At 36.4% G+C, this 13764-nt stretch overlaps 1 protein-coding gene across 1 annotated transcript in view; it reads right to left on the bottom strand.

Annotated features, from left to right (window-relative positions):
• Window positions 1-13764, bottom strand: part of LOC123524488 (pikachurin-like) — a 120843-nt gene that overhangs the window by 46786 nt on the left and 60293 nt on the right. Inside the window, exon 3 of the mRNA XM_053538832.1 lies at window positions 3327-3974. Within this exon, the coding sequence (XP_053394807.1) occupies window positions 3327-3974 (648 nt within the window). The remainder of the gene's footprint in view (window positions 1-3326; window positions 3975-13764) is intronic.

Here is a 13764-nt window from a genome sequence, read left to right as displayed (position 1 = left end):
TATGGATGGTAGAGTTACAGCCCAGACAAGAATTTACACGGACGGACGGACAGTACGATTTTAGTATGCCCACTTTCGGGGGCATAAAAATTATAAAGTAGCAAGAGAAAGGGAGGAAATGTGGTCAAAGTCATGAGACCTGTAATATTAATTTTCTCATGAGCTAACAGGTTAATGTAAAGTTGTAACGAAATACCTTCAAAAGTTTCACAGCTATATAAGGAAAATAGCCATGTTGCCAATGCCCACCTTGAAAGTCCAAAACCGGGAATAATTTTGTCAAAAACATCAGAATTATGGTACATTGTATACAAACTTGTCTTTTGATCCTTACAACTTGTTTTGAAATCCAACGCAATATATGTTCTTTCGTTTCAGAGATTTTTAAAGAAATCAAAACAAAAATTTTGCTATATGTTTTTTCTAAGTAAATCAAGAGGGCCATCATGACCCTAAATCACTCACCTGAAATTGCTTATTTGACCTTGAATATAAAATTATGTATGGCTAACTGAATCATAAATGGCAACACCAAAACAGGTCAAGTACACCCATTTGAACAACAAGAGATCACAGAGTGATCTTGGCGCCCACCATTGAGCCATTTTTGATTGTTCCAAATTTCAAGACTAGGTCAAGGTCAAATTTCATTTCAGTACACATCACTGTGCATGTGGTCCATGCATGTGGTCCAAATTTGAAAGCTGTAGCTTGAGAAATGTGAAAGTAGGTCACAAGATCAATTTCAAGGTCAAAGTTCATTTCGGTATACAAAACTATGCAAGTGCTTCAAATTTGAAGCCTTTAGCTTGAGAAATGTGAAAGTAGGTCACTAGGTCAATCTCAAGTTCAAAATTAATTTCGGTAAACAAAACTATCCATGTGGTCCAAATTTGAAGGCTGTACCTTCAGAAATGTGAAAGTAGGTCACTAGGTCAAAATCAAGGTCAAATTTCATTTCAGAACACAAAACTATGCATGTGGTCCAAATTTGAATCCTGTACCTCCAAAAATGTGAAAGTAGGTCACTAGGTCAATGTCAAGGTCAAAGTTTTTTTTCGGTACACAAAACTATGCATGTGGTCCAAATTTGAAGGTTGTAGCTTGAGAAATGTGAAAGTAGGTCACTAGGTCAATGTCAAGGTCAAAGTTTCTTTTTGGTACACAAAACTATGCATGTGGTCCACATTTGAAGGCTGTAACTTGAGAAATGTGAAAGTAGGTCACTGGGTCAAAATCAAGGTCAAATTTCATTTCGGAACACAAAACTATGCATGTGGTCCAAATTTGAAGCCTGTACCTTCAAAAATGTGAGAAAGTAGGTCACTAGGTCAATCTCAAGGTCAAAGTTTTTTCTGGTGCACAAAACTATGCATGTGGTCCAAATTTGAAGGCTGTAGCTACAGAAATGTGAAAGTAGGTCACTAGGTCAAAATCAAGGTCAACTCATGTCAATGTTCACCTTGCCACTCAAAACTATACATGTGGTCCAAATTTGAATGTTGTAGGTTATTGACAAGAAGATTTTAAAAGCTTTTCCCTATATAAGTCTATATGAACCATGTGACCCCCGGGGCGAGGCCATATTTGACCCTAGGGGGATAATTTGAACAAACTTGGTAGAGAACCACTAGATGATGCTACATAACAAATATCAAAGCCCTAGGCTTTGTGGTTTCGACAAGAAGATTTTCAAAGTTTTTCCCTATATAAGTCTATATAAACCATGTGACCCCTAGGGTGGGGCCATATTTGACACTAGGGGGATAATTTGAACAATCTTAGTAGAAGACCACTAGATGATGTCACATGCAAAATATCAAAGCCCTAGGCCCTGTGGTTTTGGACAAGAGGTTTTTCAAAGCTTTACCCTATATAAGTCTATATAAACCATGTGACCCGGGGGCGGGGCCGTATTTGACTCCAGGGATATAATTTGAATTATCTTGGTAGAGGACCACTAGATGGTGCTTCATACCAAATATCAAAGCCCTAGGCTCTGTGGTTTTGGACAAGAAGATTTTCAAAATTGTTCCCTATATAAATCTATGTAAATTATAAAAATAATTAAAGGGCCATAACTCACTCAATAATTGTTGAACTAGTCTGATTTTCAGGGGGACACAACTAGAGTACCAATACATCATTCTGACACAGTTTCGTCAAAATCCCCCCAGTAGTTTCTGAGGAGATGCGATAACGAGAAATTGTTAACGGACGGATGGACGGAATGACGGATGGACGGACCACGGACGCAGAGTGATTTGAATAGCCCACCATCTGATGATGGTGGGCTAAATATGAGAGAGAAACTTCTAATGATGCTGCAGACCAAGTTTGATGAAGATCTATCAAGCAGTTCATGAACAAAAGTCATTTAAAGACTTTTTAAGCTCTAGTGGTCCCTAAGAGGCCAGACACCCCCATTCAAACAAAGTTTAGGACAAAACTTTATAATGATGCTACAGACCAAGTCTGATGAAGACCCATTGAGTGGTTCATGAGAAGTACCTGTAGTTTAAATGTTTTCTATTTTAAGCTCTAGCTGCCTATAAAAGGGGACAAGCACTGTTACTTGAACACATTTGTGAGATGACCATAAAATGCTGCTCAAAGAAAGTTTGATGAGGATCCATCAAATGGTTCATAAGAAAAAGTCATTTAAATATTTTTCTATTTTTAGCATTAGTAGCCCATAAAAGCCATATTAAACAAATTTTAGAGAGAACTTTACAATGATGCTACAGACCATGTTTGGTGTAATACTAACCAACAGTTTCAGACAATATGTTCAAGTAAACTGATGACGTTGGAAGCCGAACCATTCTTTTATTCCAATAGCTCACACTAAACCTTTGATTCAGATGAGCTAAAACAGGAATAATTTAGTCAAAATAAAAGTTTTGGAACTTGAGGACCCGGTATGTGAACATGTCTTGATCCTACAAACATTATATACATTTCAAATGATATCTGTAGTGGTTCCATAGGTGGGATAGGACAGGATGAAATGAGATAGGACAGGATGTGACTAGACAGGGACAGGCAGGATGATATAAAGTGATTCCTATAGTGTCTGTCCCATTCTAAACAAAGTTTGGTGTGGGTACAATAATGTAGCGTTTAGAGTTCATAAAGTAATTAAACAGGATCAGGATTTTGTAATGTAATGTTATTTTATATGTTGCATGCTTTACTCACATACTTCCCACTAACAAACACCTCTGAACTGAAAACTCCTTCAAACCTTATTTTTAGGCTGGTTTGAAGGCTGTATGGTTTTAAGAGGGGTTCCACGACATCTGTATGTCAGGACCTATGTTTACCTTTTTCACATTTAGATCCTAGTGTTCCAAGTTCGCAATCACATCTAACTTTGTTTCTGAACACTGTTCCATCATCTACACATTTGCCGTTATTCAAACATGAAAACTCATCACATTTTCCCCTACTACTACTGTCATCGCTGGACTGAGGGACTACAGGTAAAAGATTAGGCACAAGATTCTGAAGGTTCTCATTATTCCCGGACGTTTCTGAACTGCGTAAATTGTCTGTTTCTAGAGTAGGAGCTTCAGGTGTCTGATCGTATGTCACAATCTTGATTGAATTAGGACTAGAATTCTCATCTCCTATATCAGCAGTTGTAACTGTTTCAATTGTTTCAATACCAACACTTTTAACTTCTTTAATATCACCTTTTCCAAATGTTACTTCATTTGCAGACTGTCTCAAGTCTTCTTGTACATCATCTAAAATTTTGTTCAGTTTCTGTGAATTTTTTTGACTAGAAACTTTCGATATAACTGACTTCTCAAAAGTCACTTCATTCAAGCCTGTACTGGGTTTTACATTTGAAGGTTGAAGTAAAATGTCTGTGTGAACATCATTGTCATTGTCAATGGGGATGATCTTCACTATGTCGGGTCTTTCGATGTGTGTTTCTTGTAATAGCTGCATGTCTTTAGATATTTCTGAAATATGAAGTACCTTGTTAGTTGTATAATAATAATTGTATGTAGTTAATATATGAAATAGGCTTACAGAATCTATAGAAGAGATAATGAAGAAGGGGATGTGATACCGTTGAGGTACTTTGATAGCCTATAAAGCTAAAACAGGTCAATATCCATAATAAATATCTGTAATCATGCATATGGTAAAAATTAATGAATCTACTTTGTCTTTCTTTATCAGCCACTTATTGATTTCTTATTTATCTGGCAAATAATGGCACACTTTATGGCTCAATAATAACTTATTTGGGGGTGCCTAATGCTGATATATCAATATTTTATAGCTCTAAGAAATTACAGCAGAAATAATGAGTCTTAACATTCTTTCTGATAGTGATGTTTATGTGAAATCAATGGCAATTATTGCAGATAGAAGGAAGCTGGTGTCTCTAGAAGTGAGCAATAAACTACAATCTGAAAACTTGAGACAAGGCTGTAATTTCAAGCTGGTGAGATTACATAGATTGGGGAAATTTGAGAGGAATTATTCAAACAAATTCACATTTCACATGGTTCTCTTACAGAGAAGAAACTGGGAATGTGTCTAGACATTTTAAGCTTAGAATCAAACAGTAAACACATTACAAGCAATGATCAAAGTACTGACAGTGCAGAACGACTGGAAACATCAAAGTACTGAATGAAAACTGTGCGCAAAAGATGTTTGCAACATCTAAAATCAAGGCAAGTATACTGGTACTGTTTAGAAGAATCATCTTAATACGCTTGAAAGAGGTAGTGTAAGTATATTACAGACTATGAATAGTGAAACAAGAGATCACAGAGTGATCTTGGCACCCACCAATGTGCCATTTTTGAGTGTTCCAAATTTCAAGACTTACTGACTAGCTCAAGGTCAAATTTCATTTCCGTACACAACACTTTGCATGTGGTCCAAATTCGAAAGCTGTAGCTTGAGAAATGTGAAAGTAGGTCACTAGATCAATTTCAAGGACGAAATGTGAAAGTAGGTCACTAGGTCAAAATCAAGGTCAAATTACACTTCAGAACACAAATTTATGCATGTGGTCCAAATTTAAAGCCTGTACCTTCAAAAATGTGAAAGTAGGTCACTAGGTCAATGTCAAGGTCAAAGTTTGTTTCGGTACACAATCCTATGCATGTGGTCTAAATTTGAAGCCTGTAGCTACAGAAATGTGAAAGTAGGTCACTAGGTCAATCTTAAGGTCAAAGTTCATTTCGGTACACAAAACTATGCATGTGGTCCAAATTTGAAAGCTGTAGCTCGAGAAATGTGAAAGTAGGTCACTAGGTCAAAATCAAGGTCAAATTTTATTTCGGAACACAGAACTATGCATGTGTTCCAAATTTGAAGCCTGTACCTTCAAAAATGTGAAAGTAGGTCACTAGGTCAATGTAAAGGTCAAAGTTTGTTTCGGTACACAAAACTATGCATGTGGTCTAAATTTGAAGGCTGTAGCTTGAGAAATGTGAAAGTAGGTCAGTAGGTCAAAATCAAGGTCAAATTCCAATTCGGAACACAAAACTATGCATGTGGTCCAAATTTGAAGCCTGTACCTTCAAAAATGTGAAAGTAGGTCAGTAGGTCAAAGTCAAGGTCAAAGTTTTTTTCAGTGCACAAAACTATGCAAGTGGTCCAAATTTGAAGGCTGTAGCTACAGAAATGTGAGGTCACTAGGTCAAAATCAAGGTCAACTCATGTCAAGGTTCATCTTGCCACTCAAAACCATACATGTGGTCCAAATTTGAATGTTGTAGGTTATTGACAAGAAGATTTTAAAATCTTTTCCCTATATAAGTCTATATGAACCATGTGACCCCCAGGGCGCATATTTGACTCTAGGGGGATAATTTGAACAAACTTCGTAAAGAACCACTAGATGATGCTACATTACAAATGCCAAAGCCCTAGGCTTTGTGGTTTGGACAAGAAAATTTTCAACGTTTTTCCCTATGTAAGTCTATATAAACCACGTGACCCCCGGGGCGGAGCCATATTTGACCCTAGGGGGATAATTTGAACAATCTTAGTAGAAGACCACTACATGATGTCATATACAAAATATCAAAGCCATAGGCCCTGTGGTTTTGAACAAGAGGTTTTTCAAAGTTTTTCCCTATATAAATCTATATAAACCATGTGACCCCCGGGGCGGGGCCATATTAGACCCCAAGGAAATATTTTGAATCATCTTGGTAGAGGACCACTAGATGATGCTTCATACCAAATATCAAAGCCCTAGGCTCTGTGGTTTTGGACAAGAAGATTTTGAAAGTTTTTCCCTATATAAATCTATGTAAATTATAGAAATAAACAAAGGGCCATAACTTACTAAAAAATTGTTGAACCAGTCTGATTTTCAGGGGGACACAACTAGGGTACCAATACATCATTCTGACAAAGTTTGGTCAAATCCCCCAGGTAGTTTCTGAGGAGATGCGATAACGAGAAATTGTTAACGGACGGAAGGACGGACGGACTGACGGACGGACGGAAGGACGACGGACCACGGACGCAGAGTGATTTGAATAGCCCACCATCTGATGATGGTGGGCTAAAAAAAACACATTGTGTTTGCTTCAACTGGGATAACACAATCTGAAATAAACAGCAAGCGCTTAAATAAACAAGAGGGCCAATATGGACCTAGCTCACCTGAAAAACACACCATAACACACCATAACAGTGTAAACATGTTTGACCTAGCGATTTCATGGAAAAAAATATTCTGACCAATTATCATTAAAATTGGAGCAAAAACCTTGAGTATAAACAAGTATTTTCTTTGATTTGATCTTGTGACCTAGTTTTTGACCCAAGATGATAATATTTGAACTTGACCTAGATTTCATCAAGGCTATCATTCTGACCAACTTTCATGAAGATCAATTGAAAAATACAGCCTCTATTGCATACAAAAGTTTTTATTTTATTTGACCTAGTGACCTAGTTTTTGACCCTAGACAACCCACATTCGAACTTGACCTAGATTTCATCAAGGCAATCACTCTGACTAAATTTTATGAAAATCCAGTGTAAAATGCCCTATTGCATACACAAGGTTTTGTCTTGATTTGACCTAGTGACCTAGTTTTTGAATCCAGATGACCAATACTCGAACTTGACCTAGATTTCATTAAGGCAATCATTCAGACAAAATTTCATGAAGATCAGTTGAAAAATACGAGGTTTTTCTTTGATTTAACCTAGTGACCTACTTTTTGACCCCAGATGAAACATAATCAAACTCAACCTAGATTTCATCAAGGCAATCACTCTGGCCAAATTGCATGAAGATCAATTGAAAAATACAGCCTCTATCACATACACAAGGTTTTCCTTTGATCTGACCTAGTGACCTACTTTTTGACCCAAGATAACCAATATTCGAACTTGACCTAGATTTCGTCAAGACAATCATTCTGACTTAATTTCATGAAGATCAACTGAAAAATATAGCCTCTATCGCATACACAAATTTTTTATTTGATTTGATCTAATGACCTAGTTTTTGACCCCAGATGACCCGTTTTCGAACTCTGCCTAGATTTCATCAAGGTTATCATTCCGACCAATACACATGAAGATTAATTGAAAAATACAGCCTCTATCGCATACACAAGGTTTTTCTTTGATTTAACCTAGTGATCTAGTTTTTGACCCCAATATAGAACTCGTCCAAGATTTTATTGAGGGTAACATGCTGACCAAGTTTCATTAAGATTGGGCTAAAATTGTGACCTCTACAGTGCTAACAAGCTTTTCCTTTGATTTGACCTGGTGACCTAATTTTTCACCCCAGATGACCCAATGTCGAACTCGTCCAAGATTTTATTGAGGGTAACATTCTGACCAAGTTTCATTAAGATTGGGCCAAAAATGTGACCTCTAGAGTGTTAACAAGCTTTTCCCTTGATCTGACCTGGTGACCTAGTTTTTGACCCCATATGACCCAATATCGAACTCGTCTAAGATTTTATTGAGGGTAACATTCTGACCAAGATTCATTAAGATTGGGCCATAACTGTGACCTCAAGAGTGTTAACAAACTTTTCATCTGATTTGACCTGGTGACCTAATTTTTGACCCCAGATGACCCAATATCAAACTCGTCCAAGATTTTATTGAGGGTAACATTGTGACCAAGTTTCATTAAGATTGGCTCAAAATTGTGACCTCTAGAGTGTTAACAGTCAAACTGTTGACGACGACAACGACGGACACAGGGCGATCACAAAAGCTCACCTTTGAGCACTTTGTGCTCAGGTGAGCTAACAACAACAAAAAAACACAAGTTTTAATATCAAATGGGATAAGCTACGTTCCAAGGATGCAGCCCACTCAAACCTCAACCCCATAGCAGCGTATGTATGGATGTGTACACATACTACAAAATATAGAAAAGTAAAACATATTGGCAAGGAGGAGAAAAATAACAAGAGCTGTCGGATGACAGCGCGCTAGACTATTCGAAGAATTGATTGAAGAATGGGGTCAAAATATTTCCATAGATTTTCAGACAGAACAAAAAAATGGATTTAACCACGGGTGGTAAACGCGCAATCCAATTTCCACTGGGAATACGCTATAAAAAATGGGTTGCGCGACTTCCGGTGCCGGTGTTGCGCATCAATATATACAAATCGAGGTAGGTGGGTTTTTGTTTTTGTAAATAATGACACATTTACGCGTGTTTTCGAAAAAAAGCAAAATGCTATTCGACACAAAAATGAATAAAGATCATCTATGTGAAATACCAACTTATTAATTTAAGAATCAGCTCTGTTATCACGAAAACTCTGCTGGCTAGAACTGTCAAAAAAGCATAAATCATGAAAATTGCAAATTTTCTAACTCTTGTGCCATATTTCTGGAAATGTAACGTTTTTAATGATCAAACATGTGTAAAAGCAGTCATGAATATTACATACACTTGAATGAAATGTTGCTTTTGGGAAAAAGATTGGCAAAAAATAATCGGGAATGGGGATGCGCCCCTGGAATGGAGTAGCGCGTATACATTATATACATTATGATGCATACGAGCAACTCCATTCCCGGTGCGCAACCCCATTCCTGATGATTTTTTGTCAATTATGTCCCCATAAGCAGGATTTGAAGCAAATAATTTTGATATTCGTTACTTTATAACATTTGAGTTATCATTAAAAGCATTAGATGTCCTCAGATTAGGCATATGAGGTCAGAAACTTCCATTTTTGTTGATTTCATACTTTTTACAAGCTTCGTGTCACCTGAGATTTTGTGATATTAGAGCCGAATCATAAATTACAAACCAGATATTTTTCACATATGATGTATTATCATATTTGTGTTGAATAGCATTTTGCTTTTCTCGAGAAATTTTATTCTTGTCTCATACTAAGCAAAATCATAACTTCACATACCTCAATTTCGTCTTTTTTTACGCGCAACACCAGCACCGGACGTTGCGCAACCCATTTTAAGCGTATTCCCAGCGGGAATTGGACTGCGCGGATACCACCCGTGTTAACAAAAAATATTCCTGTATTTGTAGATTTCTATTAGTCTTGCACTAAATAGCAATGTGTGACCATGATGCCAAATATGTTAAGTTATATGTTAGGCAAAATATGGACTTGTATGAAAAATTTAACTAATTTCCAAGTCCAAAAAGGGCCATAATTCAGTCAAAATAGTTGACAGAGTGATGTACTCTTGCCTACAGATGGAAATCATGTTGATAAACTAGTGTTAAAAGTTTCAAAGCCACAGTTCAAATAGTTTTGACAAAAAGCTGACATAAGAAAAACTGAACAAATTTCAAAGTCCAAAAAGGGCCATAATTCAGCCAAAATAGTTGTCAGAGTAATGTACTCTTGCCTACAGATGGAAATCATAATGATAAACAAGTATTTAAAGTTTAAAAGCCATATGTCAAATAGTCTTGACAAAACATGGACATATACAAAACAGAACCAATTTCCAAGTTCAAAAAGGGCCATAATTCAGCCAAAAAAAATGACAGAGTTATGTACTCTTGCCTATTGATAGAGACTATTATACTGAACAAGTTATAAAAGTTTCAAAGCCATATGTCAAACACTTCACATAAAATATAAACTGGTACAAAAAACTTAACCAAGATTTCTAAGTCAAAAGGGGCCATAATTCAGCCAAAATGCTTGCTGGAGTTACATACTCTTGCCTACAACTGGACATTGTGATGGTAAACAAGTGTTGAAAGTTTCAAAGCTTTATCTCAAAAGACTTTGTCAAAATGTAGACTGGTACGAAAAACTTTACCAAGATTTCTAAGTCAAAAAGGGGCCATAATTCAACCAAGATGCTTGATGGAGTTATGTACACTTGCCTACAACTGGACATGGTGATGGTAAACAAGTGTTAAAAGTTTCAAAGCTTTATCTCAAAAGACTTTGTCAAAATATGAACTGGTACGAAAAACTTAACCAAGTTTTCTAAGTCAAAAGGGGCCATAATTCAGTCAAAATGCTTGACAGAGTTATGTACTCTTGCCTATACAGTGTAACTTTCTAACCGAACGACCTCCAGACCAGCCTTAAAGTTCGGTATCTGGAAGTTTCCGGAATTCAGAAGTTTGAATGTTTGTAGACAAAGTGGATGTGTGCACAAGGCTTACATGTAGGATGAAGGAGATTATTTTCCTCTTTAATTTTACAAGGTTATATAAAGTATTTAATTAATTGATTAATTTAAAAATAAAAACATTAAGGGTAATAAATACATAATTAACAAATATAAAAACATATCTTTAATGATAGCATTTACACAAACATTTTCCACTTACATTTTACGACCCTTGGCGTCCCAAGTTCTTCAATATTTAATTAACGTTGATAATGCATAGTTTAATCAATGTAACTAAATCAATTAAAACAATCTTTCTTTCATTTAAACATTAAGAAAGCTTTTAACACTTAAGATATTATATTTATCATGTTTTCATAAATTGAATACAAATGAAATAATCGCCAATTACTTCCTTACTTTTGCATCTAATGATTATTGTGATTACAAAACATGTCAAAATAAACTCGTGCCACTAATAGATAAACAAAAGAATATTTTGCATTTTGACAACTTGCCACTGGCGTTTTTGGATTAACAGGTGGCAATTTTTTCCGGCAAATATTTTGCTGTTCGGTTTTCGGAAGTCAATTTTAGTGTTAAAATATATACAGTCCTTCAAAAATTGTCCGGTTTTCAGAATTCGGAAGTTCCGGTTTTCAACAGTTAAAATTATATAGACATAAGAACAGAAAAAAACGGGACCTTGAGTTTCGTGCAGTTTTCAAAGGTTTCAGAAGGTCCGGTTTTCGGAAGCTACACTGTAACTGGACATGGTGATGGTAAACAAGTGTTGAAAGTTTCAAAGCTTTATCTCAAAAGACTTTGTCAAAATGTGGACTGGTACGAAAAACTTAACCAGGGTGTGACGCCGACGCCGTGGTGAGTAGGATAGCTCCACTTATTCTTCGAATAGTCGAGCTAAAAATGCAATGACGGCATTGAGACACCATCTTGCAAAAGTCAGTAGCAAAGACACCACTGGTGAATTTAAGTTGGTTTATGCTGTGCGTCTAATCTCATTCTTGGCCCCCACCATCGTTCTAAAGTCACCACTTCAAAGCCAAGTTGATTCAATGACTTTAATGTAGTCTTGCATATTATTTCAATGAACAAGCAATCACAAGTTTGGAAAACTAAAATACTATGAAATTGCTTACATCATGTAAGTTGTAAGGGATACAAGACCCAATCAAGAGAGAGCGTATTGCTACTACTGTTTAGGAACACTGCAAACAAAAAGGAGCAAGAACAAAAACCAGAAACAGAGGAATTAAAAAAGAGAAAGGAGTAAAAAACATGAAAAAGTACCCTGTATTGACAAATTAAGCTTTGTGTTTATGTATAAACATTTGATTTTTACTGTAACGGTTTTGTACATTTAACATTCAACAGTTCTTTAACAAGAGAGCCAGGATGGCCCTAGGTCGCACACCTAAGTAACACACCATAACATGTTTTACTTAGTGATTTCATGGAGACAAATATTCTGACCAATTTTCAATAAGATTGGACCAAAAATGTAGCCTCTTGAGAGTAAACAAACATTTTCTTTGATTTGACTTAGTGACCAAGTTTTGACCCCACATGAACCAGATTTAAAATCATCCAAAACTTCATGATAACATTGTAAACAAGTTTTATGAAGATAGAATAAAAAACGTGCCCCCTAGTGTGTAAACAAGCTTATTCTTTGACTTGACCTGGTGACCTAGTTTTTGATCCCACGTGACCCAGATAAGAAAATATCCGAGATTTCATGCAGACAAACATTCTGACCAAGTTTCATGCACATCAAATGAAAAATGCAGCCCCTATTGCATGCACATGGTTTTTCTTTGATTTTAACAGGTGACCTAGTTTTTGTCCCCAGATGATCCAGATTCAAACTTAAGATCACCAAGATCATCATTTTGACCAAGTTTCATGAAGATAGGGTCATAAACGTGGCCTCTGGAGTGTTATCAAGCGTTTCCTTTGATTTGACCCGGATGACCTAATTTTTGACCCCACATGACCCAGGTTCAAACTTGACCTAGAGGTCACCAAGACAAACATTCTGACCAATTCTCATGAGTTTCAAACTTAAAACTGTGGACACTAGAGTGTTAACAAGATTTTCCTTTGATCTGACCTAGTGACCTAGTTTTTCACCCCACATAACCCAGTTTTATACTTGACCTAGAGATCATCAAGCAAAACTTTTTGACAAAGTTTCATAAAGTCTGAGTCACAACTGTGGCCTCTACAGTGTTCACAAGCTTTTCCTTTGATTTGTTCGGGTGACCTAGTTTTTGACCCTACATGACCCAAATTCCAACTTGATCTAGAGATTATCAAGAAAAACATTCTTACCAATTCTCATGAGCTTCAAACTTAAATTGTGGTCTCTAGAGTGTTAACACAATTTTCCTTTGATCTGGCTAGTGACCTAGTTTTTGACCCCACATGACCCAGTTTCAAACCTGAACTAAAAATCATCAAAACAAACTTTCTGACCAAGTTTCATTAAGATTGAGTCAAAACGATGGCCTCTAGAGTGTTCACAAGCTTTTCCTTTGATTTGACCTGGTGACCTAGTTTTTGACCCCACATGACCCAGATTCAAATTTGACCTATAGATCATCAAGACAAACTTTCTGACAAAGTTTCATAAAGATTGAGTCATAACTGTGGACTCTAGTGTTCAAAAACTTTTCCTTTGATTTGACCTGGTGACCTAGTTTTTGACCCCAAAAAACCTGGTTTGGAACTTGACCTAGAGATCATCAAGACAAACATTCTGACAAAGTTTCATAAAGATTGGGTCACAATTGTGGCCTCTAGAGTGTTCACAAGGCAAATGTTGATGGATGAATCATGATGCACGACTGACGATGCACGCCAATGGACGTCAGACAATGACCGGTCATAATATATGTGTGTTTAAAAATGGTGTGTTTTTAAAGGATTTGAATTTTCCAGAAGTGTGGCCCCTTTAGGAAGTCCCTTTTTGGATTCAATAAATATTAGTTATAAACTGACAATCGTTTTGCAGAATAATATGCATGTTTTATAATTACCGTAATAATTCTATTTATAGCCCGGGTGTTTATTAGAAACACGGTCGGCTCAAAAGTTAGGGATGGGCGAATATTAGAGACAAATCACCAGCAAACATTCAAAATCTTGATG

Source organism: Mercenaria mercenaria, chromosome 3 (genome assembly GCF_021730395.1).
Source record: "Mercenaria mercenaria strain notata chromosome 3, MADL_Memer_1, whole genome shotgun sequence".
Classification (NCBI taxonomy): domain Eukaryota; kingdom Metazoa; phylum Mollusca; class Bivalvia; order Venerida; family Veneridae; genus Mercenaria; species Mercenaria mercenaria.
Note: the sequence above shows the minus strand (reverse complement) of the source record. Positions and strands in the feature narration are given on the sequence as shown.